The 25,617-nt window shown below is 54.7% G+C and overlaps 1 protein-coding gene across 1 annotated transcript in view; it reads right to left on the reverse strand.

Annotated features, from left to right (window-relative positions):
* Positions 1-2,123: 2,123 nt before the first annotated feature.
* The window catches only part of tonsl (tonsoku-like, DNA repair protein), a 74,155-nt gene continuing 50,661 nt past the window's right edge, over positions 2,124-25,617 (reverse strand). The window contains exons 16-26 of the mRNA XM_069915141.1: positions 24,909-25,041; positions 22,800-23,755; positions 18,154-18,248; positions 14,739-14,895; positions 12,266-12,344; positions 10,204-10,511; positions 9,201-9,372; positions 5,194-5,369; positions 4,993-5,066; positions 3,669-3,802; positions 2,124-2,764 (exon numbers count right to left, since the gene is read on the reverse strand). Coding sequence (XP_069771242.1) covers positions 2,550-2,764; positions 3,669-3,802; positions 4,993-5,066; positions 5,194-5,369; positions 9,201-9,372; positions 10,204-10,511; positions 12,266-12,344; positions 14,739-14,895; positions 18,154-18,248; positions 22,800-23,755; positions 24,909-25,041 — 2,499 coding nt within the window. The 3' untranslated portion in view covers positions 2,124-2,549. The remainder of the gene's footprint in view (positions 2,765-3,668; positions 3,803-4,992; positions 5,067-5,193; positions 5,370-9,200; positions 9,373-10,203; positions 10,512-12,265; positions 12,345-14,738; positions 14,896-18,153; positions 18,249-22,799; positions 23,756-24,908; positions 25,042-25,617) is intronic.

Raw genomic sequence — 25,617 nt, forward strand, 5'->3', positions numbered from 1 at the left:
TTCTTAATCCTAAAGTACTACATTAGTTTACAATTCAGGCTATTGACACAAAACACATGGAACAAACTGAAAACGGGGGTCTGACCTGCACAAAAAGGACGGGCGGTTCCTGAACTGGAAAGGGGCCAATATCCTGGCGGGCAGGTTTGCTAGAGCTGTTAGGGTGAGTTTAAACCAATTTGGGAGGGGTGTGGGAACCAGGATGAAAGTGCAGACATTAGTGCAGAAGGTCAAAAGCCTGATGCCATGTATTCTGGGTTGGTGAGGAAATACAGGCATAGGACAAAACATAATCGGGGGCCAATATCCTGGCGGGCAGGTTTGCTAGAGCTGTTAGGGTGAGTTTAAACCAATTTGGGAGGGGTGTGGGAACCAGGATGAAAGTGCAGACATTAGTGCAGAAGGTCAAAAGCCTGATGCCATGTATTCTGGGTTGGTGAGGAAATACAGGCATAGGACAAAACATAATCGTCGCCCGATATCCCACAACTCCCTTAACTTTAACATAGTGATGGATAAGGATAAAAGCAGACAAAATGGGAAAGTGTTTAATTGGAGAAGGGCTAATTACGATGGGAAGAGGCAGGAACGAGTGAGAGTAAATTGGAATCAGGTGTTCAAGGGTGAAAGCACAGAGGTAATGTGGAGAACGTTTAGGGACCACGTGCTGGGTTCAGGATAGATTTGTCCTATTGGGCCAGGGCAAAAATGGTAGGAAAAGGGAATTGTGGTTGAGAAGCAAATGAGGCAAGTAGACAAGAGGAAGAAGGAAGCATATATTAGATATAGGAAGCAGGAAATAGAAAGGGCTCATGAGGAGTGTATGGTAGCCAGGAAGGAGCTTAAGAAAGAATTGTGAGAGCTCAAAGAGCTGAAAAGGCCTTGGCTGTAGGATTAAGGAGAGACCCAAGGCCTTCTATGTGTATGTGAAGAACAGAAGGATAATGAGAATGAAGATGGGGCTGCTAAAGGAGGCAACATGTGCCTGGAGGTGGAGGAGGTCCAAACTGAATACTTCGCTTCAGTATTCACAGGAGAAAAGGTCCTTGATCAAGGTAAGGTTGGAATAGAACAGGTTTGTGTGCTGGACAATGTGAAGATTAAATTCAATCCCACAGATGGCATAGGTTCAGAAGGATATGGACCAAACGCAGGCAGGTGGGACATTTTGGTCAGCATGGGCTAAAGGGCGCCGGCAAGTGTTCAAACAAATAAGTGGGGGGGGGGGGGTGGGAAGGATGGCAAGACAGGAGATAGGTGGAGAAAGGAGGGAGGGGACAACAGCAATGAGGGGGAGGGAGATGGTGGGGCTGTGTGGGTGAAAGAACTAGAAAGACAGAAAAAGGAGGGAGGGGAAAGAAAAGGCTAGCAGGTTTAGTGGAAGGCAGTGAAGTCAATGTTCATGCCATCTGGCTGGAGGGGGCCCAGATGGAAAATAAGGTGTTGTTCCTCCAATCTGCAAGTGGTCAGGGTGGGACTGTATGTAAGGTCATGGACAGACATGAGTGTGGGAGTGTGACTCGGAATTGAAATAGTTGGCCACTGGGAGGTCGCTGTGGTTGTGAATGGAGTGGAGGTACTGAGTGAAATAATCTCCCAGTCTGCGACCAGTCTCTCCAACGTAGAGAAGGCCACAAAGGGAGCCCCAGATGCAGTAAATCAGCCCTCTGGGTGTACAAGTGAAGTGTTGTCTCATGTGAAAGGCCTGTTTAGGGCCCCGGACCCTGGTGAGGGAGGAGATGTGGGCGCAAATGTGCCAGAGATGTGATAGGTGGGGAAGGATGAGTGCATGAGGGAATCATAGAGGGAGCGGTCCCTGCGGAAGGCCGAGAGGGGAAGAGAAGGAAAAATGTGTCTGGTGGTGGATCCTGTAGTAAGTGCCTGAAATTGCAGGGGATGCTTTGGATGCGGAGGCTGGTGGGATGGTAGGGGAGGACACTGACCTGCTGGTCTTTCTCCAGCATTTTGTGATTTACTGGAGAAAATTGAGGGTTTTAAGGAACAACATCGAGGATGAAGGGCCTGTATTGCCTCTGTGCATTCTCCAACCGTGATAGTCGGCTACAAGTGTCATAACCACATTCTGATCTTTCAGTGATTTTTCGGGACACCGACTGGTGGTGACTGCTTTAATTCACAATGTACATGCAGTTACACAAATGCAGCACTGATTAAAAAGATTGTAGTTACATATAAATACATGAGGGAAAGCAGGGAAGCTGGGTCGATGCTGGACCCTGGAGGCAGGCTCCGAGGACTGGGCTGACCCTGAGTTAGTGCTGTGTTCACCCTGATCCTGGGTCAATGGTGGATCAGTAGGGTGGGTCAACACTGAACCTGGGTGTTTGCTGGGTTCACCTTGACCCTGGGTCAGTGGTGGGCCCACGCCCACTCCCTGCCTTGGGTCAGTGATGGGTCCACCCCGACACTGGGTCAGTGCACCCTGGATCAGTGGTGGGACCACCCCAATGCTGGGTCAGTGCCCACCCTGGGCCAGTGATGGGTCCTCCCCGACGCTGGGTCGTGCCCACCCTGGGTCAATGGAGGGTTCACCCTGATCCCGGGTCAGCGCCCACCTTGGGCACGGCTCTCAGCAGACACTTGTGGAGTCGACAAAGGGTATGCAGCCGCACCCCCAGGGCATCCCGCCAGGAATCCATCAGCCTCTCCTTATCGACCTTGTTGAGCTGGTGGCTGCAGAGGCACAGCTCTCCCAGCTTGGAAGCAATCACCTCTGAGTTGGACGTCCCGTCCACCGAGGCACCTGAAAACATGGGAAAGCAGACCGTTGGGAGGGTGGTCCCTGGGAACGCTACCTCACCGCGCAACCTCTCACCCCAACACCTCACCAGCGACCTGAACCGTGACCAACTCACCTCTGACCTGAACTGCTTCAACCCCAACACCTTCATCTCTCACCACCCACTCCGCAACCCTCTACTCCAACCTTGACTCCCTTACCTGACCCTCTGAGCCTCCCTTGATCCCCTGCTCTTTCAACCCCAACCAGGCCCCTTAAACTCTTACTCTTCAACCCGTATTTGACCTCAGCCCCTTCATTCTCTGATCCTTCGTTTCACCCTTGAACTTTGCCCCTTCACCCCTGACCCAAGCCCTAATCTTTCACTTGCTGGAAATGAAGGATCTTGTACTCCCTGACACCAGCCACCTCTAACTTCGGCCCTTTGTTTCACTTCTGACCATTCGTGGCCCCTGCCTTTCAGCCCAAGAGTTCCTGTTGGAAGTCTACTTAGATTCTGAGCCCATGGAGGATTCCAATGGAAGAGGGGGGAGGGGAGGGGAGGGATGATTAGGGAGGGAGGAGGAGGAGTAGGGAAGAGGGGTTACAGCAGCATCATGTGGGGGAGGGGAGGGAGGGTTGCAGGAGAGGTGGGGAAAGGCTTAGTGGTGTCATGTGGGAGGGAGGTGAAGGGGCAGGGTAGTGATCAATTGGGTGGGGGAGGGAAGTGGAGAAGGGTGGAGGAAGGTCAAGAGGGAGGTGGAGGGGAGTGAGATGGGGAGGGAGGTGGAGAAAGGTCAGAGGGGAGGGGGAGGAAGAAGGGTGGGGTCAGGGAGGGAGGTGGAGGTGAGGATGGGTAAGGGTTATAGCAGCATCGTGCCCCACAGGTATACCCCCACCCTTGTGCCCCCCCTCCCCTACAGCAAACCTGCTACGCTGAGGAACTGCAGTCCACAGCTCCTCTCCCGCACGGCTGCCAGCAGCAACTCCACACCTCTGGTGGTCAGTCCAGCGTTGGCCGACAGGTTGAGGGATCCCAGAGAGCGGCACAGCAGCAGGCCCCTGCAGGAGCAATGCAGACGTGGTGTTACGCCCCTCTGACGCTGACAGGAACAGCACAGACGCGGTGTTACGTTCCTCTAATCCCTGACCTCACAGCAATGCAGATATGGCGTTATGTTCCTTACTCCCGACCCCACAACATGGTGTTATGTTCCCTTCTGCCCCTACCCTCCCAGTCATCCTCCCTTCCGCACTGAGAGTCGTGCAGACCCTGCTGCCTCCACATGATCCAACCCCTCCATAAATACGCCTGTGGTATCTCCATAAGACACAGGAGCACAAATAAGCCATTCAGCCTATCAAGTCTGCCCTGCTATTCCATCATGAGCTGATCCATTTCCCCACTCAGCCCCACTGCCCAGCCTTCTCCCCATAACCTTTGATTTCCTGGCAAACTTGGATCTGCGTAGAGCCCCCATCCCTCTAAACCAGCCCTTCTTAACCTGTTTTCAGCGATGGCCCCCTCAGGATTCTGCGGAAAGTTTATGGGCCCCCTTCCCTGTGAAGCAGCCACAGGGGCTGTAGGGCTCCTGTTAAGAATGGCTGCTCTAAAGGAGGCACGGTTGGCGATACGGTCTGCACAATGCTGCTACAGCACCAGCGATCGGGACTGGAGTTTGAATCCAGCGCTGTCTATAAGGAGTTTGTACATTCTCCCCGTGTCTGTGTGGGTTTGTACATTCTCCCTGTGTTCTACCACAGCCCAAACATAATTGATGTATTTAGGCGGCAAGGGCTGGACAGGCCTGTTACTGTGCTGTATGTCTAAATTTAAAATAAAAAACCCCCCCCCTCTCCACATATCTGTCTAATGTCGGAAACGTTAGTGTCTCTTTCTCCACCTCTCTGGTAGCCCCCATGCCATCTGTGTGAAAACATTCCCCCTCAGGTTCCTCTTAAATCTTTCCCCTCACACTTATGTTCTAGATCCCTGACCCTGGGGAAAAGGCTGTTACCATATTGATGTCCTTCATGATTGTATAATCCTCTATGAGGTCTCCCCCTACCTACTATCCAGGGAGTGATGTTCCAGCCCCTCCTGATACATCCAGTCCCAAGAACAACCCCACGGATCTGTTCTGCACTATTTCTGGCAGAGCGATGTTCTTCCTGCAGCTGGGCAACCAGATCGCCACTCGATGATCTGTGTCTCAGCACGGATACTCCGAGAATTGAAGGGGAGGGCTTACCTGGCAAGATCTTGGAGAGAATCATCTGTCAGACGATTGGCAGAAAGGTTGAGGGTGGTCAGACAGCATCCGTCCTGTGGGGAGGAGTGGAGGGGAGGTCAGTCAGGGATTTGGGAGGGGAAGGAGGAAGATCATTCTGTGAATCAGTCACCAATAAATCATCGCCTTGTTACGGAGGGTGCTGGGGTGGCTTATACTCACCTGTGACAGGTACCGGATGAGCTGATCAGCACGCAGGATGTCACCGTGGGCTCCCCCCACCGCAGACAGGTCCAGATGGGTGAGGGTGTGGTGTGGCAGACTCTGCAAGACCAGCTCCACTCCAGCCGCCCCCAGAGGGTTGTGGGACACGCACACCATCTTCAGATGTGGGGCGCCTGCAGGGAACAGCAGTGTCAGAGGGACAACTCTCTCTCTTTCTCTCCCTCCCCTCAGGTCTTCCAACCCAGAGCATTAACCCTGCCTCTCTCTCAACAGATGCCACCAGACCTTCTGGGTGTTTCCAGCACTTCTGCTGGAGCTGGCAGCCTGCAGAGGCTGGCTGTGTCGACCGTGGTCACCTCAGAGGTAACAGGAGGTTCCGAGGTCGAACACAGCTCTCCCAGTCTGTCTCTTTTATTGCTGAGAAAATGGAGACTGAACTGGGATTCGAATCCTGCGCTGTCTGTAAGGAGTTTGTACATTCTCCCTGTGTCTGCATGGGTTTCCTCCCACCGTTCAAAAATGTACCAGGGGTGTGGGTTAATGGGGTGTAAATTAGGTGAGATGGACTCGTGGGCCAAAATGACTTGTTACCGTGCTGTATGTCTGAATTTAAAAAAAAATGATATTGTTATCTGTAGACCAATCCAGGGGCATATGTGCGGTTGGCCACACATATGCAGACACGCACACACACACACACACACACACACACATACAAACAAAACATAGAAGCACAGTACAGGTCCTTCGGCCCTCGATGTTGTGCCAACCCAAATACTCTAAGAAAAAAGGTACTAAAGCCTTCTTACCTCATAACCCTCTATTTTTCTTCCATCCACATCCCTGTCTAAGAGTCTCTTAAATGCCCCAACTGTTTCAGCCTCCACCACCAAGGCATTCCAAGCCCCCACACCTCTCTGTGTAAAAAACATACCCCTGACGTCTCCCCTACACTTCCCTCCCTTCACTTTGTACACAAGTCCTCTGGTGTTTGCTGATCCCGCCCTGGGAAACAGGTGCTGACTGTGTTTGGACACAGAGCAAGCATGGGATCACCAGACACTCTGGTGCAGTAAGCCACTGGATAGAACATAGAAATCTACAGCAGCATGTACCTACTGACCCACAGTATTGCACTGTGTTGATCAAATACCCTTCTCAAACAATTGCTTAAAATTTCCCGACTCCATAACCCTCCATGTTTTTTAGTACTATGTACTGATCTAATAGTCGGAAAAAGATCCTATTGTATCTGTCTCCACCACCGTGGCCATGCACCCACCACACTCTGTGTGAAGAACCTACCTCTTACATCCTCACTGACTTACTGCCAAAGCATCTTAAAACTCAAATTAGCCATTTCAGCCCTGGGGAAAAGACTCTGGCCGTCCACATGATCAATATCTCTCATCATCTTGTACACCTCTATCAGGTCACCTCTCATCCTCCGTCTTGAGAAAAGGCCAAGTTCACTCAACCTATATTCAAGTCACGCTCTCCAATCCAGGCAACATCCTTGTAAATCTCATCTGCCCCCTCTCTACAGCACCTCCATCCTTCCTGTAGTGAGGTGACCAGAACAGGGAGGTACAATTAGCTTAGAGGTTAGCGCAACGTTGTTACAGCTTTAGTGGTCAGGACCGGGGTATGAATCCCACGCTGTCTATAAGGAGACTGTATGTCCTTCCTGTGATAGTACAGAGTCTATCACCAATGTGTCTATGTACAGAAGGTAGTGTAGGATGACTGTGATTGGCTGAGAGTGTAGCCACACCTACTGGCAGGTCTTAAAGGATTGCTCCTAGCCAGACCAGGTCATTCTGGACTGGTCGACCTACTTGTGATATGCTCCAGTCTTTTAGTTAATAAAAGCCTTGGTTTGGATCAACAAGTCTTTGGTTCTTTCAACGCGCTCTACACTTCCCGTGTCTGCCTGTTTTCCCCAGGGGCTGTGGTTTTCTCCCATCTTTCAAAAAACGTACCGGGGATGTAGGTTAATTGGGTATAATTGGACAGCATAGGCTCGTGAGCCGAAAGGGCCTGTTTCCATGCTGTAAGTCTAAATTAAAAAATAAAATTTAAATTAAAAATAGGGCTGCATGGTTGGTGAAGCAGTTCGTGCAACACTTTTACAGCGCCAGCGATCGGGACCAGGGTTCGTATCCCACACTGTCTGTAAGGAGTTTGTACATTTTCCCCGAGTCTGAGTGGGTTTTCTCTGGAGGCTCCAGTTTCCTCCCACTGTTCAAAACCGTACCAGGGGTGTAGGTTAATTGGGCGGCATGGACTTGTAGGCCAAAATAGCCCATTTCCATACTGTATGTCTAAATTAATTAAATTTTGAAATCTGCAACGTTACCTCAGCAGTGTTGAATTCAATCCTACGGTTAATGAAGGCCAACACACCAAATGCCTTCTTAACCTGCGCAGCAGCTTTGAGTAAAACACGACAGTGTGCAGACACCATGCTTGAAGTAAAACCACAATGCTGGAGAAACTCAGCAGGTCAAACAGTGTCCTTTATATAGCAAAAATAAAGATACATAACCAACGTTTCAGGCTTGAGCCCTTCATCAAGATCTCTCTGTTCGTCCACACCTCTCAGAATCCTCCCATTAACATTATCTGCCCAGATTTGACTGACCAAAATGAACCACTTCACACTTTTCTCGGTGAAACTCCATCTGCCACTTCTCAGCTTCTCCTATCACTGTCCCTCTATAACCTCTGGCAACCCTCCAAACTATCCACAGCACCACCAACCTTTGTGTCATTCGCAAACTTACTAACCCACTCTTCCACATCCTCATCCAGGTCATTTATAAGAATCACAAAGAGGAGGGGGTCCCAGAACAGATCCCCGTGGACCACCACTGGTCACCGACCTCCATCTACACCCACCCTCTGCCTTCTGTGGGCAAGTCAATTCTGCATCCAGAAAGCAAGGCCTCCTTGGATTCCATGCTTTCTTGCTTTCTGAATGAGCCTTGCATGGGGATCCTTATCAAATCCATATGCACTACATCCACTAATGCTCTCATCAGTGCGCTTTGTTACATCCTCAAAGAATTCAATCAGGCTCAGAGATACAGCCTCCCCCAATCAGATGATGACTAAATGCTCATAAATCCTGTCTCTTGGTGCTTCTCCAACTCCTTGCCCACCCTGGAAGTAAGATTCACAGTCTATAATTCCCTGGGTCATCTTTACTCCCCTTCCTGAAGAGGGGAGCATTTGCAACTCTCCAATCCTCTGGTACCTCTCCTGTCCCCAGAGACGATGTGAAGATCATCACCAGTCTCCTCCCTTGCTTCCTTGGATAAATTTTGTCTGCTCCCAGCCGCTTATCTAACCATGCTTTTTAAAAGTTCCAACACTCCCTCTTTTTTAGTGTCCAAGGACATCAATTGCCTTGGTACTTGCTGACACACAAGGGCTTCTGGTTGAGTGAAATGGCGATTTTAAACCAATCTCTCTTTTTAAACCCCTGTGTCCTTCCCAGTGAGGAATGATACCCCTGTACCCAAGGGGCTTTCTTAACACATTCATCCCTACATTCCGCTCTGCCAAGCTGATTCTCAACCCACCTGGGAAGAGAACCTGCAAAGGGCATGGGGGCATTTGCCAAACTTGGGGCAATAATCAGACAAAAGGATGGGTTTAACCTTCGAGCCTGCTGAATCCTCCAGCAAATTGTTCCTGTTCTAACCATCCTGCACTGATCTGTCTGCATGGTTTTTTGCATGAAATGCAACTGTAAATATTTGTCCAGCTATCCCTTGAGATTTATTTTCTCATTCTGCCTTGGAACATAGCGGTTATTGACAGTATTGAAACGGGTGAATCTTACAGTGTGACTGTGACAAGCAAATCACTGCATCTAAGTAATAACATCTGAAAGATTTCTCACAAAAACACGGGCAATCACTCACAATCGTACAGACACAAATGTGCGTACACGTGATGGTAAGGGTCTCCCCCTGATGAAACAACCCAGCGCTCACCTTTCATGGCATCAGACAGTAGGAGGCAGTGATGCTGCAGGAGGCGAGCAGTGAGTCCACAGGCCTGGAGTCGGAGCGAGCTCAGTACAGGACAGGCTGTGATCAGCAGGGCCAAGGCCTGGCAGCTGCCCTCTCCCAATGGATTGAGGCTTAGGTCGAGCTCTTGCAAATTCTGGGAGAGGGAGAGACCCATCAACAACAACACAGGCTGAGCTGCGGGAGAGGTGGGGAGGGAGAGGTGGGGCAGGGAGAGAGAAAGGAGGGAGATGGTGGGAGTGGGAGAGAGAGGAGAGGTGGGAGATGGAGAGGGGAAGGCAGGGAGGGAAGAAGAGGGAGGGACAGGAAGGGGGAAAGGAGAGGTGAGAGAGAGAGGGAGATGGGGAGGCAGGGAGAGGGGGGGAGAGCGGGGGAGGTGGGGAGAGAGCGGGGAGGAGGGGCGAGAGCGGGGGAGGAGGGGCGAGAGCGGGGGAGGAGGGGCGAGAGCGGGGGAGGAGGGGCGAGAGCAGGGGAGGAGGGGCGAGAGCGGGGGAGGAGGGGCGAGAGCGGGGGAGGAGGGGCGAGAGCGGGGGAGGAGGGGCGAGAGCGGGGAGGAGGGGCGAGAGCGGGGGAGGAGGGGCGAGAGCGGGGGAGGAGGGGCGAGAGCGGGGGAGGAGGGGCGAGAGCGGGGGAGGCGGGGAGAGAGTGGGGGAAGGGGGGAGAGGAGGTGGGGTGGGAGGGAGATGGTGTTGCCCCAGTCTGGTGGTGGTGAGGCTCAGTATCCTCTCCTGTGTCCATCTCACCTCCTAGTGCTGTTCAGTGTCTTCCTGGGTCCTATCTCCCTTCCCCGTGAATTTTGTCTCCTCCCCGGTCCTGTCTTCCCTCTTCAGTGATTTCAGTCTTTTCCCCTGGGTCCTATCTCCCCTTCCTACGAGTTCAGTGGCCTCCCTGGGACTATCCTCTAACACCCCCACCCCCCAACCCCTGAGGGCCATCTGCCCTGGTGCAGACTAAGGCAATCACTCACCTGGAAGGGTGTGTTGGTGGAGCACCGAGCTCCCTCGCTGAGCTTCCTCAGTCCCTGGCCTGTGATCTGATTGGAGGAGAGGTCGAGCAGAGTCAGGTTGGGCATGGTGACCAGGCTTCCTAGCAACTCGTCCATGACGTCGTCGGAGAGGCGGTTGGCAGAGAGCCGCAGCTCGCGGATGACGGTATGGAGCCGCAGGGCTCGCAGGACAGGGGTCAGGCCGCCCCCCCGCAGGGACAGGTTGCAGAGGCGGAAGCAGGCAGTGCTCCCTTGCATCTCACACATCCTCAGCACTCGGCTGTCCTCAGCTGCAGAGACAAAGAACACAGAACATTATAACATAGTACAGGACCTTTGGCCCTCGATGTTTCACCGACCTATCTATTTCTACCAAAAAAAAGACTAAACCCTTCCAACCTCGTAACCCTCTATTTTTGCCTGTGTAAGTCTCTTCAATGCTCCTAATGTTTCAGCCTCCACCACCACCCCTGGCAAAGCATTCCAGGCTCCCACAACACTGCTTTAAAAAAAACACCCCTGACGTCTCCCCTAAACTCCCCTCCCATCACTTTATACACACGTCCTCTGCTGTTTGCTGATCCTGTCCTGGGAAACAGGTGCTGGCCGCCCACCCTGTCTATGCCTCTCAGAATCCTGCAGATCTCTATCAAGTCTCCTCTCATCCTTCTACGTTCCAGAGAGAAAAGACCCAGCTCTGCGAACCTTGCCTCATAAGGCTTGTTTCCCAATCCAGGTAACATCCTGGTAAATCTCCTCTGCCCCCTCTCCATAACCTCCACATCTCTCCTATAATGAGGTGACCAGAACTGAACACAATACTCCAAGTGTGGTCTCACCAGAGATTTGTAGAGTTGCAACGTGACCTTTCCACTCTTGAATTCAATCCCCCGACTAATGAAGCCCAGCTTCACATAGGCCTTCTTAACTATCGTATCAACCTGTGCGGCCACCTTGATGGATGTATGGATTTGGACCCCAACTCCTGCTTTTGATGCTATGTTCAGAATCAACAGTAGCATTTAAGAGGCTTTTAGATAGATGTACAAAATTGAAGGAGGTGTTGGGGCATCTATTGAGAGTAACCAGTTTAATTTGGACATCATGTTTAACACAGACAAGTGCCTGTTACTGTACTATAGACCCAACTCTACCTGTTCTCATAATCCTTAATTTCCGCATTCCTCAATAATCTCCCTCTTTGAATACCTTAAACATGTGTCGTGAGGCAGCCTGCACTGCTTCCTTGGGCATTGAATTCCAGATTCAGCACAAGAGATAGGAGCAGAAACTGACCATTCAGCCCATCAAGACTGGCCCACCATTTAATTATGAGCTGATCCAGTTCCCTATTCAGACCCACTGCTGGACCTTCTCTCCATAACCTTTGATGCCCTGGCTATTCAAGAAACTATTAATCTCTGCCTTCAATATATCTGATGACCCGGTCTCCACACCCGCCCGTGGCAACAAATTCCACAGATTCACCACCCTCTGGCTGAAGAAATTCCTCCGCATCTCTGTTCTAAGTGGACGCCCTTCAATCCTGAAGTTGTGCCCTCTTGTCCCAGACTCTCCCACCGTGGGAAACAACCTTTCTACATTTACTCTGTCCATGCCTTTCAACTTCAAAATATTTCAATGAGATCCCCCCTCATTTTCCTAAATTCCAACGCGTCCAGGCCAAGAGCCGTCAAACGCTCCTCATGACAACCCTTTCATTCCAAGAATCATTCTTGTGACCCCTCTAACGTCAACACATTCTTTCTTAGATGAGAAGCCCAAAACTGCTCACGATGCTCTAAGTGAGGTCCCCCCAGTGCTTGATAAAGCCTCAACATCACATCACCAGTCTGTGAGAGAAGCAGTTCCCCCTCATCTCCATCTTAAACCTTATTGACTCCTCTTCTTCCGGGGGATGGATGAAAGTGAGGGGGCCCGTGGAGGAGGGCAGCAATCGGAGGACTGGCGGAACAGAGGAAGTATCAGGGAGAGTGTGGAGATCTATAATTGGTGCAGTTGTTCAGTCGAGTTCACTCCTTACCCAGTGCCAGGCTCTGACAGGCTTTCCTGTATCTGTCGGAGAGGGGAGACAGGTCCCAGCACAGCACATCAGCCAATACCTGAGGAACAATCACAATGAACGACAGTGCAAGGTCAGCAGAACCCACTGAGTGCGCCATGTGGCAGACATGCCAACTCAGCCACCTACACCACTTCTGCTCAGGGAAGACAAGGGCATCCACCACAGGCACAAGAACCCAGCAGTAGCCCTTGCTCTTCGACCTGGTCTCCGCTTACAGGTGACACCAATGCCAGTGGTGCAGTGAATGTGAAGAAGGGTGTCCATGGCAACAACAGGATCTGGGCAAGTAGGCTGAGGAATGGAAGCTGGAGTTTAACTTGGACAAGGGTATTTTGGGCAGCGACATCAGGCAGGTTTTACACAGGAAACACGCGTGTTGTAGGACAGAGAGACCCATAGTTACAACCACCTATTGGCGTGAAATCAGCAATACAGGGAGACAGTGGTGAGGAAGGTGTGGAGCACACTTGACTTCACCGTCCGGGCAATGAGTCTAGGAGTAGGGTCATCATGTTACAGCTGTACAAAACCTGGGTTAGGCTGCCTTGGAGTATGATAACCACACTGTACGTGGTTAAACAAGAGGGGCAGCGGGAAAGATTCATGACAATGTTGCCTGGATTGGAGGGCTTGAGTTAACAAGAGAGACAGGATAGGCTGGAAGACTTTTCCCTGGAGTGAAGGGAGCTGAGAGGAGACATGATATGGCATGTAACCACTATTGGTCTAAGATGAGAGGGAGGAGGTTTACAGGGGACCCAAGGGTATATTTTCACACATTGTAGTTGGTGTCTGGACCAAGCTGCTCAGGAAGTGGTGGAGGCAGGGACTGGAACAACATTAAAGAGGCATATGGACAGGTACTTGAATGAACAAGACAGAGGGATAGGGATCATCCCCTGAGGACGGGACCAGTGAATGGGAGATGATGATGTTCAGTTGTGGGGTCATTGTCCAGGGGCTGACATTCAATCTCCAGGAGGTCCAGGGGTGACCTATGGCCCCCCACCAGGAGATCCAGGGGATGACCCTCGGCCCCCCCACCAGGAGATCCATGGGGTGACCCTCGGCCCCCCCCCCACCGGGAGGTCCAGGGGATAACTCTCGGCCCCCCACCGGGAGGTCCAGAGGATGACACTCGGCCCCCCACCGTGACGTTCAGGGCGTGACCCTCGGACCCCCTCCCCCAGGACATCCAATCACTAAATCATAACAAACATGGCGTGTTTAGAGTGGGATTGATGACACTGTTGGGTTGGGTCTTGCGTTGGGGAGTGAAGCAATTTCAGAGAGGGGTAAGACGGTTGATTGCATACTACTAGTTGATAGTAAATAGAAGGGGGAAACAGATCAGAGAGAGGGATCCAGGCATTCTGTGTTGGAAATGTACTGTTCCAGCCCTGGGAGTGTGTGATGGGACATTACAGAGGGAGCTTCGCTCTGTGTCCAAAAGGATCTAACGGGGCTTACAGGCAGAGAGAGAGAGAGAGAGAGCAGGAGGTCGTGGTAACGTGGATTTCTAGAAGGCATTCAATACAGTGCTCCACAAAAGATTTCTGCATCAGACCAGGATGTGTGGAGTTGGGGGTTAAACTATTAATACGGACAGAGGACTAGTTAACCAACTGGAGAAACTCAGCAGTGTCCTGTATGTACCAAAGATTAAGATACAGAACCAATGTTTTGGGCTTGAGCCCTTCATCAAGGAATGAAAAAATGTGGGCGTGGTGGGGGGCTGTGAAAGGAGTTTCGGTGGGACGCCTCCTGACATTTTTCTGTGATGAAGGGCTCAAGCCCGAAACATTGGTTATGTACCTTTATCTTTTCCCTAGAAAGTGCTCTGTTTGACCTGCGGAGTATCGAGTATTGTGCTCTGACATTAATGAGATTTGGACTGAAAGGTAACAGATCTAAGTTTACAGAAGACACAAAACTGAGTGGAAGAGAGTTTCCTGGAACTGTACTGGAGTTTAGAAGGATAAAGGGGAGATCTTGAAGAAACATAACATTATGAAATGAATAGATAAGCTAGAAGCAGGGTATTGTTTCCATTGGGAGGTGAGGCAAGAACTAGGATTTGGGGACGGGGATGAGGAGGAACCGCTTCTCCCACAGAGTGGTGAACCTCTGCCCAGTGAAACTGTGGAGTCTGCCTCATCAAATGAGTTTAAGAGAGGTAAGTTTTTGATGAATGAGGAAATTTAGTGTTCTGGGGAACAGGCCGAGTCCACGGACAGATCAGCTGTGAGCATGTTGAATGGTGGAGAAGCTCAACAGGCTGAATGGTCGACTCCTGCTCCTGTTGGATATTCTGACCAGTGCCCCAGGAGCAAGCGAGGACGGTGCGGAGGGAGCCGGGGGAGTGAGGACGGTGCGGAGGGAGCCGCAGGAGTGAGGACGGTGCGGAGGGAGCTGGGATGCTGCACCTTACCTCCTCGTTACTCTGCAGGACGTGAACGATGGGATCCTGTGGGTCAAGTAGCGCCCCTTCCTTTTTCAGAGTGAGCTTGGGTCGCAATCCACAAGTGTGGTAATAGCGCTGGGTGGCCTGTTCCTCCAGCCAACTCACTGTGTGCACCTCCGTGTTGCTGTGGAGGAGAGGGGCAGTTTACATGGAGATCAGGCAGTCTGCTTGCCTATTGTAGACCATCACCAGCCCACCTCTCCAACGCTCAGCAGCCCTCCCACCCCCACCCCTCCATTGAGTTCGGGAGAGGGACTGTCCCATCCACAGCTCCCTCTACAGCACTCACATTGATACAATCACAAAAGAGGTTAATCAGTGGCTATACTTTGTGAGGTATCACCGAAGACTCTCGTAAACTTCTACAGGTGTACCACGGAGAGCATTCTGTCTGGTTGCCTCACTGCCTGATATGGAGGTGCCAACTCTCAGGGCAAGAATAAACTCCAGTGGGTTGTTAACTCGGCCTGAGACATCACAGGCACCAGACTTCACTCCATCGAGGAGATCTACACGAGGCTGTTTCTTAAAAAAGCAGCCCCTATCCTCAAAGACCCCACCACCCAGGCCACAGCCTCTTCACTCTGCTACCATTGGGAAAAAGGTACAGGAGCCTGAAGATGAACACTCAGCGGCACAAGGACAGCTTCGATTCCGCGGCCATCAGATTCCTGAATAATCAATGAACCAAAGACGCTGCCTTACTTTTTGTGCACTGTTATTTATATTTTATTTTTATAGTAATATTGTAAGATGGTTAAAATATGAACGTTTGCTCTATGACGCTGCCACAAAACAACGAATTTCATGACTTGTTCATGACAATAAATTCTGATTCTGAAAACTACACACAATTCTCCATATTTGGCCTCACCAATGTCTTGTACAACTTTACCATAACATTCTGACTCTTGTACTTTGGTTTATGAAGGCCAAGATGCCAAAAGCTCTCTTTACAACCCTGTCCAGCTGTGACACCACTTTCAGGGAATTCTGTATCTGTATTCCCAGATCCCTCTGTTCTACCCCACTCCTCAGTGCCCGACCATTTACCATGTACGTCCTTTCTTGGTTTGTCCCCCAAAAAACCACACCTCACACTTGTCTACATTAAATTCCATCTATCATTTTTCAGCCCATTTTTCCAGCTGGTCCAGATCCCTCTGCAAGCTTTGAAAACCTTCCTCGCTGTCCACAACGTCTCCCATCTTAGTGTCATCTGCAAACTTCCTGATCCAATTTACTACATTATCATCCAGTCCAGCCATTCTCAACAAGCGCTCTTTGCCCCCATCCCCTTAAGGAGGATAGCATATTGGAGTCAAAACCTTGTTTTATTTTCACCTCACAGAACACAAATATTTTTTATGTAGTCAGTAGGAGAGAAGTATTGTAGAAACCAAAACTTGATTGCTTCACAGGGAAGGGGGCCCATGAACTTTGAACAGTCCTGGGGAAGAAAGGTTGAGAATGACTGATCTAGATTTCCAGATTATTGATGACAAACAACAATGGTCCCAGTGCCGATCCCCGAGGCACATCACCAGTCACAGACCTCCAGTCTGAGAAGCATCATCCACCACTTCTCTCAGGGTTCTCCCGTTCAGCCAACGTTGAATCCAGTTCACTACCTCACCATGAATACCGAGTGACTGAACCTTCCTGACTAACCTCCCATGTGGGACCTTGTTAAAGGCCTTACTAAAGTCCATACAGAGACGACATCCAGACCCTTTCCTGCCTCAACTCTCCTGGTAACCTCCTCTCAGAATCTTCCAACAACTTACCTACTACTGTATTTTTTGAGCTATTTTTTTAAAACCACGGAACACGTGAGATCCCCTCCTATCCTCTGGCACCTCAGCCTTGGCAAAGGACATTTTAAATATATCTGCCAGAGCCCCTGCAATTTCCACACCAGACTCCCTCAAGGTCCAAGGGAATATCTTGTCAGGCCCTTGGAATTTATCCATCCTTATTTGCTTTAAGACAGCAAGCACCTCCTCCTCTTTAATTTGCACATGTTCCATGACCTCACTGCTTGTTTTCCTGACTTCCCAAGACTCTGTGCCCGTTTCCTGAGTAAATACTGATGCAAAAAAACCTATTTAAGATCTCCCCATCTCTTTTAGCTCCTTACCTCTCCCACCACTCAGATCTTCAAATGGACCAATTTTGGTCTTAATAAACCTGTTGAAACCCTTAGGATTTTCCTTTGGTCTGCCAAAGCAACCTTGCATCTTCTTTTAGCCTCCTGGTTTATTTCTTGAGGTTCTTCTTGCATTTCTATACTCAAGTACGCCATTTGCTCCATGTTGCCTACATCTCCCTATACACCACTCTCTTCTACTGAACCCGACCACATACCCCTTAAAAACCAAGGATCCTATGCCTGTGCACTTTACCTTTCATCCTGACAGGAACATACAAACTCTCAAAATTTCACCTTTGAAGGTCCTCCACTTAGCTCACACATCCTTGCCAGAAAACAACCTGTCCCTATCCATGCTTTCTGGTAGCTCCCACCGTGGTGGGGTGTTGGCCGTTGGATAGTACACCTACATTCCACCCCCCCCACCATTTCCAATACATCCACAGCCCGCTGGGAGTAAACCCCATTCACTCTAATAGCCTGGATATGCGTGAGATTGTCTGATCTCAGAAGGTAAGCAGGCAAAGGCCTGGTCAGTGCTCGGAGGGGAGATCGCCGAGGAACACAAGGTTCTATAGGTTTCTGTGAGGGGCGCTGGACAAAATGGCGACTCTGTCTGCCTTACGGTGGACAAAAGTCAAAGAATTTCACGTATGTTACATTCTAAATGTAGTACTATGTAACAATAATGGAACCTTTACCTTAACTTCACTCCACTCCCTTGATCCCTTGGGAATGAATTCCATGTCAATTGATCCCTTTGAGAGTTAGCTTGCTATCCCCTGATACCACGCAATACTAATGGCAACTGCCTGCCTTACATATGTGTGTAAAAGTCCACCCCCTGCCTGTATTTTTGGCCCCAACTGCTTGCCCCCTGGAACTCCTGACTGCAATCTCTCGCCAAGATCCAGGATTCCCCAAACACTGCCTGTCGCTAAGGTCCTGGCTGCTCACCCAGCCGAACTCCCAATGGCCTGACCGTGGATTCTTGACCCGACTGCCCCCTTCCCCCATCTGAGCTCCCAACGGCCCTACTGCGGATCCTCACCCTGACTGCCCGCACTTCTGAACTCCCTACGCCCTGATCGTGGAATCCTCGCCCCGGCTGCCCGCTCATTCGAGCTCCTGACTGCGCATCCTCACCTAGGCTCTGACCGCCTGCCCACTGAACTCCCGACGGAGCAGTTGTGTCCCCTATGGATCCGCAGCCCCTCCCCAACCACATACCTGTGAGGTACAGGGATCAAGAAGGTGCTCTCCAGGACTCTGACCCTCACTCTAATCGGTGTGTTCGCGGACTGCGTATTCACCGGGGCTGTATTCTGGGGAGAGGCCAAGATCCGAGAGTTACTGCCCAGAAAGCTGGTAACGACTGAGTTACTCCATCAATGCAGGCTGCAAGGGCGGGGTAGCAGAGGTGGAGTAGAATGCAGGGTGGGGGCTGGAGGGCAAAATGGGGGGAAGGGTGCAGAGGTGGGTTGCAGGGTTAGTGGTGGGGTGTAGGGTAAAGGAGGGGTGGGTGTAGTGCAGCGTGGAGGAGGGGCGAGGTGGTGTGCAGGGTGGAGGAGGGGCGAGGTGGTGTGCAGGGTGGAGGAGGGGCGAGGTGGTGTGCAGGGTGGAGGAGGGGCGGGGTGGTGTGCAGGGTGGAGGAGGGGCGAGGTGGTGTGCAGGGTGGAGGAGGGGCGAGGTGGTGTGCAGGGTGGAGGAGGGGCGAGGTGGTGTGCAGGGTGGAGGAGGGGCGAGGTGGTGTGCAGGGTGGAGGAGGGGCGAGGTGGTGTGCAGGGTGGAGGAGGGGCGAGGTGGTGTGCAGGGTGGAGGAGGGGCGAGGTGGTGTGCAGGGTGGAGGAGGGGCGAGGTGGTGTGCAGGGTGGAGGAGGGGCGAGGTGGTGTGCAGGGTGGAGGAGGGGCGAGGTGGTGTGCAGGGTGGAGGAGGGGCGAGGTGGTGTGCAGGGTGGAGGAGGGGCGAGGTGGTGTGCAGGGTGGAGGAGGGGCGAGGTGGTGTGCAGGGTGGAGGAGGGGCGAGGTGGTGTGCAGGGTGGAGGAGGGGCGAGGTGGTGTGCAGGGTGGAGGAGGGGCGAGGTGGTGTGCAGCGTGGAGGAGGGGCGAGGTGGTGTGCAGGGTGGAGGAGGGGCGAGGTGGTGTGCAGGGTGGAGGAGGGGCGAGGTGGTGTGCAGGGTGGAGGAGGGGCGAGGTGGTGTGCAGGGTGGAGGAGGGGCGAGGTGGTGTGCAGGGTGGAGGAGGGGCGAGGTGGTGTGCAGGGTGGAGGAGGGGCGAGGTGGTGTGCAGGGTGGAGGAGGGGCGAGGTGGTGTGCAGGGTGGAGGAGGGGCGAGGTGGTGTGCAGGGTGGAGGAGGGGCGAGGTGGTGTGCAGCGTGGAGGAGGGGCGAGGTGGTGTGCAGGGTGGAGGAGGGGCGAGGTGGTGTGCAGGGTGGAGGAGGGGCGAGGTGGTGTGCAGGGTGGAGGAGGGGCGAGGTGGTGTGCAGGGTGGAGGAGGGGCGGGGTGGTGTGCAGGGTGGAGGAGGGGCGGGGTGGTGTGCAGGGTGGAGGAGGGGCGGGGTGGTGTGCAGGGTGGAGGAGGGGCGAGGTGGTGTGCAGGGTGGAGGAGGGGCGAGGTGGTGTGCAGGGTGGAGGAGGGGCGAGGTGGTGTGCAGGGTGGAGGAGGGGCGAGGTGGTGTGCAGGGTGGAGGAGGGGCGAGGTGGTGTGCAGGGTGGAGGAGGGGCGAGGTGGTGTGCAGGGTGGAGGAGGGGCGAGGTGGTGTGCAGGGTGGAGGAGGGGCGAGGTGGTGTGCAGGGTGGAGGAGGGGCGAGGTGGTGTGCAGGGTGGAGGAGGGGCGAGGTGGTGTGCAGGGTGGAGGAGGGGCGAGGTGGTGTGCAGGGTGGAGGAGGGGCGAGGTGGTGTGCAGGGTGGAGGAGGGGCGAGGTGGTGTGCAGGGTGGAGGAGGGGCGAGGTGGTGTGCAGGGTGGAGGAGGGGCGAGGTGGTGTGCAGGGTGGAGGAGGGGCGAGGTGGTGTGCAGGGTGGAGGGGGGCGAGGTGGTGTGCAGGGTGGAGGAGGGGCGAGGTGGTGTGCAGGGTGGAGGAGGGGCGAGGTGGTGTGCAGGGTGGAGGAGGGGCGAGGTGGTGTGCAGGGTGGAGGAGGGGCGAGGTGGTGTGCAGGGTGGAGGAGGGGCGAGGTGGTGTGCAGGGTGGAGGAGGGGCGAGGTGGTGTGCAGGGTGGAGGAGGGGCGAGGTGGTGTGCAGGGTGGAGGAGGGGCGAGGTGGTGTGCAGGGTGGAGGAGGGGCGAGGTGGTGTGCAGGGTGGAGGAGGGGCGAGGTGGTGTGCAGGGTGGAGGAGGGGCGAGGTGGTGTGCAGGGTGGAGGAGGGGCGAGGTGGTGTGCAGGGTGGAGGAGGGGCGAGGTGGTGTGCAGCGTGGAGGAGGGGCGAGGTGGTGTGCAGGGTGGAGGAGGGGCGAGGTGGTGTGCAGGGTGGAGGAGGGGCGAGGTGGTGTGCAGGGTGGAGGAGGGGCGGGGTGGTGTGCAGGGTGGAGGAGGGGCGGGGTGGTGTGCAGGGTGGAGGAGGGGCGGGGTGGTGTGCAGGGTGGAGGAGGGGCGAGGTGGTGTGCAGGGTGGAGGAGGGGCGAGGTGGTGTGCAGGGTGGAGGAGGGGCGAGGTGGTGTGCAGGGTGGAGGAGGGGCGAGGTGGTGTGCAGGGTGGAGGAGGGGCGAGGTGGTGTGCAGGGTGGAGGAGGGGCGAGGTGGTGTGCAGGGTGGAGGAGGGGCGAGGTGGTGTGCAGGGTGGAGGAGGGGCGAGGTGGTGTGCAGGGTGGAGGAGGGGCGAGGTGGTGTGCAGGGTGGAGGAGGGGCGAGGTGGTGTGCAGGGTGGAGGAGGGGCGAGGTGGTGTGCAGGGTGGAGGAGGGGCGAGGTGGTGTGCAGGGTGGAGGAGGGGCGAGGTGGTGTGCAGGGTGGAGGAGGGGCGAGGTGGTGTGCAGGGTGGAGGAGGGGCGAGGTGGTGTGCAGGGTGGAGGAGGGGCGAGGTGGTGTGCAGGGTGGAGGAGGGGCGAGGTGGTGTGCAGGGTGGAGGAGGGGCGAGGTGGTGTGCAGGGTGGAGGAGGGGCGGGGTGGTGTGCAGGGTGGAGGAGGGGCGGGGTGGTGTGCAGGGTGGAGGAGGGGCGAGGTGGTGTGCAGGGTGGAGGAGGGGCGAGGTGGTGTGCAGGGTGGAGGAGGGGCGAGGTGGTGTGCAGGGTGGAGGAGGGGCGAGGTGGTGTGCAGGGTGGAGGAGGGGCGAGGTGGTGTGCAGGGTGGAGGAGGGGCGAGGTGGTGTGCAGGGTGGAGGAGGGGCGAGGTGGTGTGCAGGGTGGAGGAGGGGCGGGGTGGTGTGCAGGGTGGAGGAGGGGCGAGGTGGTGTGCAGGGTGGAGGAGGGGCGAGGTGGTGTGCAGGGTGGAGGAGGGGCGAGGTGGTGTGCAGGGTGGAGGAGGGGCGAGGTGGTGTGCAGGGTGGAGGAGGGGCGAGGTGGTGTGCAGGGTGGAGGAGGGGCGAGGTGGTGTGCAGGGTGGAGGAGGGGCGAGGTGGTGTGCAGGGTGGAGGAGGGGCGAGGTGGTGTGCAGGGTGGAGGAGGGGCGAGGTGGTGTGCAGGGTGGAGGAGGGGCGAGGTGGTGTGCAGGGTGGAGGAGGGGCGAGGTGGTGTGCAGGGTGGAGGAGGGGCGAGGTGGTGTGCAGGGTGGAGGAGGGGCGAGGTGGTGTGCAGGGTGGAGGAGGGGCGAGGTGGTGTGCAGGGTGGAGGAGGGGCGAGGTGGTGTGCAGGGTGGAGGAGGGGCGAGGTGGTGTGCAGGGTGGAGGAGGGGCGAGGTGGTGTGCAGGGTGGAGGAGGGGCGAGGTGGTGTGCAGGGTGGAGGAGGGGCGAGGTGGTGTGCAGGGTGGAGGAGGGGCGAGGTGGTGTGCAGGGTGGAGGAGGGGCGAGGTGGTGTGCAGGGTGGAGGAGGGGCGAGGTGGTGTGCAGGGTGGAGGAGGGGCGAGGTGGTGTGCAGCGTGGAGGAGGGGCGAGGTGGTGTGCAGGGTGGAGGAGGGGCGAGGTGGTGTGCAGGGTGGAGGAGGGGCGAGGTGGTGTGCAGGGTGGAGGAGGGGCGAGGTGGTGTGCAGGGTGGAGGAGGGGCGAGGTGGTGTGCAGGGTGGAGGAGGGGCGAGGTGGTGTGCAGGGTGGAGGAGGGGCGAGGTGGTGTGCAGGGTGGAGGAGGGGCGAGGTGGTGTGCAGGGTGGAGGAGGGGCGAGGTGGTGTGCAGGGTGGAGGAGGGGCGAGGTGGTGTGCAGGGTGGAGGAGGGGCGAGGTGGTGTGCAGGGTGGAGGAGGGGCGAGGTGGTGTGCAGGGTGGAGGAGGGGCGAGGTGGTGTGCAGGGTGGAGGAGGGGCGAGGTGGTGTGCAGGGTGGAGGAGGGGCGAGGTGGTGTGCAGGGTGGAGGAGGGGCGAGGTGGTGTGCAGGGTGGAGGAGGGGCGAGGTGGTGTGCAGGGTGGAGGAGGGGCGAGGTGGTGTGCAGGGTGGAGGAGGGGCGAGGTGGTGTGCAGGGTGGAGGAGGGGCGAGGTGGTGTGCAGGGTGGAGGAGGGGCGAGGTGGTGTGCAGGGTGGAGGAGGGGCGAGGTGGTGTGCAGGGTGGAGGAGGGGCGAGGTGGTGTGCAGGGTGGAGGAGGGGCGAAGTGGTGCAGATTAGGGGTGCTGTGAAGGATGGGATGTAGGGTGGGGGTGGGGTGCAAGTTGGGGATGGGAGTGAAGCAGGGTGGAAGAGAGGTTGGGATGGGGTGAGTTGGAGTGCAGGTTGGGTGTGCGGTGCAGGGTGGTGGAGGGGAGGAGTGCTGCGTGGGGGAGGTGTGCAGGTTGGGGTCTGGCTAGAGCAGGCGTGATTATTACCAATGAGCTGTTGTGGCCAGCAACCTCTGAGCCAAGCTCAGGGGAGCCTGGAGCAACCCCTCCATCGCTGTGGCAGCTTTCTGTCCTTCTGACCATCACCTTCTCCACCATCCCAGTCATCCGCATCTGCCGGGGCCTCTTCCTCATCTGGGCAAGCTTTCTGCCAGAGCCAACGAGTGTTGAGGGTGCCGATGGACGTCGGGGAAGTTCGTCCCCGTGGCCAGGGTCTGTCTCCGCAGGGCTGGGGTCCCCAGGCACCCTGCCTCGCTCCCGCGGTCTCTTCCTGCGCTGGTTCCCACCCACGTCATCCTCCAGCCAGTCCTCGCCCACGTACTCAGTGTCCGGGACCAGTGCCGGCTTCACCACAGAGTGGGCCGGCTTTGCTGGGGCATGGCACAGCAGTCTGGACTTGGCACTCCCCAGACTCTGCATGGCCTGCTGGTAGGTGGATGCCGCAGTGTGGAGACCCTCCAAGCCCCTCTGCACACCGACGCCATCCCAACTGCTCGGCTCTTCCCAATTCACTGCCCCATTGCCAACTGAGGCAGGCCAAGGGTCGACTTGGGGGTCCCCTGGTGACCTCTGCCCCCCCGACCTCTGTCGCTTCCTCACTGGCCGGAACCGTTCCATGCGGGTCTCCTCCTCTTCAGATGAACCCTCCTCGCTGAGGGCTGGCCAATCCAAGCCTCTCCGTGTGGACACCTGGTTACTGCAGGCCAGTGGAGTGCTGGGGAGCTCCTGAGGTCCCATTGGTGAGTGCTCCAGAGGGCCCCGGCCCTGGGTTCTGGCCGAACTCACGCTGGACCTGCCTCTTGCCGCCACTCTTGGCTGCTCCTCACACTTTCTGTTGTCAGTTCCTGGCACCCCGGGCACTGTGCCGGTGGGGGGCTGGCTCAGCTGAGAACTCTCCGAGTCAAACAGGTCGCTCTCCTGCAAATCCTGCATGGGCTGCGTGTCTGTGGAGGAGCACAAGACCAAGTCACAATCTTCCACATCAGTGTCTTGCCCTGACGTCTCTCCTAAAGTTTCCTCACCTCACTTTGTACACATCCTATGGTGTTTACAACCTCTGCCCTAGGAAACAGACGCTGGGTGTCCACCCTATCTACGCCTCTCAAAATCTTGCCTCTCATTCTTCTACACTCCAAAGTCAGCTAACCTTGCCTCATAAGACACATTCTCCAATCCAGGCAACATCCTGGTAACTCTCCTCTGCACCTTCTCCACAGCTTCCACATCCTTCCTGCAATGAGGTGACCAAAACTCAACACAATATTCCAAATGTGGTCTCACCAAAGTTTTATAGATCTGCAACATTACCCCACGACTCCTGATCTCAATCCTCTGATTAATGAAGTCCAGCACATGATGAGCCTTAACCCTATCAACCTGCACATCAACCCTGAACCCCACCTTCAAGTTTAACACTCCAAAATGCATCACCACACTTATCCAAATTCAACTCCATCTACTACTTCTCTGCCCAACTCTACACCCTGTCTATATCTGTTATAACCCATGACAACCTTCTACACCGTCCACAGCACCTTCGTCTGCAAGCTTACTGACCCATCCTTCCACTACTACGTCCAGCTCATTTCTAATAATCACAAAACAGCAGGGTTTCAAGAACAGATCCCTGCGGAACTCCACGAGTCACCTACCTCCGTCCACAACTACTCTCTGCTTTCTACCTGCAAGCCAATTCTGAATCTACACAGCAAGGTTCCATGCAACCTATGACTTTCTGAATGAGTCTCTCACGTGAGACCTTGTCAAATGTCTTCTTAAAATCCATATGCACCACCTCTACTGCCCTGCCCTCATCAATTTGTTTGTTAATTCCTCATACATCATGCTGAGTATCCCTGAGAAGACGATGGTTCTCCAAAATCTCTCCCAATAGTTTGCCCACCACTGACGTACGACTCATCAGTCGATAATGCCCAAGAGTCCTCCCTTTTACCTCTTTCAAACAAGGTGACCACATTTGTCATTGGTAACTTGAGGGACCAGCCTCACTGGTAACCACGGCCAAGCACTGCCCATACCGGTGTTCTGGTCAAGGGTTATTGGCAACAGTCTGGGCTACTCCTGCTGTAAACTTACGCCGCGGCCCACCTCTGGCCAGGGTTTCCATAAGCAGCCTCTCCAGGTGCCTGCACTCCTGTCTAGTGTCCTGGTCCAGGTCCCTGCGGTAGAGGTGTTCCCACTCACGCAGACCCTCGAGGGGTGTCTGACCCTGAGAATCGAGGAGAACAAATCAATGATAGAGACGCTCGCATGCAGGCAGTAGTCAGGGTCACGTGTGTATGCACCAGAACAACGGGTGCCACCTCATCCATCCCAGTGTTCTTGACCCTCTCCCTCACTGATCCCGGCATTTTTGACTCCCTCTCCCTCATCGACCCCAGCATTCCGACACTCTCCCTCACCCATCCCTGTGCTCCCCACCCTCTTCCTCACCCATCCCTGCATTCTTCACCCTCTCCCTCATTGATCCCAGTGTTCCCCACCCTATCTTGCACGGACCTTGGCATTCCTGTCCCATACGGATGCCGGCGTTCCCAACCCCGGTTTAATCAACCCACACAGAACCTGACCCTCACAGTCCCCAGCATTCCCTAGTCACATGGACCTTGGCATTCCCACCGTGGCATTCCTGAGCTATATCAACCCCGGTATTCCCAACCCAACATTCCCAACCCTCATCAACCCGGGTAACCCCAAGCCATATGGACCCAGGAATTCCCCACCTGGAGTTCCCAACCCCTGTATTCTCAACCCACAATGACTCCTATGTTCCCACCCTGGATTC

The sequence above is a fragment of the Narcine bancroftii genome, chromosome 1 (genome assembly GCF_036971445.1).
Source record: "Narcine bancroftii isolate sNarBan1 chromosome 1, sNarBan1.hap1, whole genome shotgun sequence".
Taxonomy (NCBI): Eukaryota; Metazoa; Chordata; class Chondrichthyes; order Torpediniformes; family Narcinidae; genus Narcine; species Narcine bancroftii.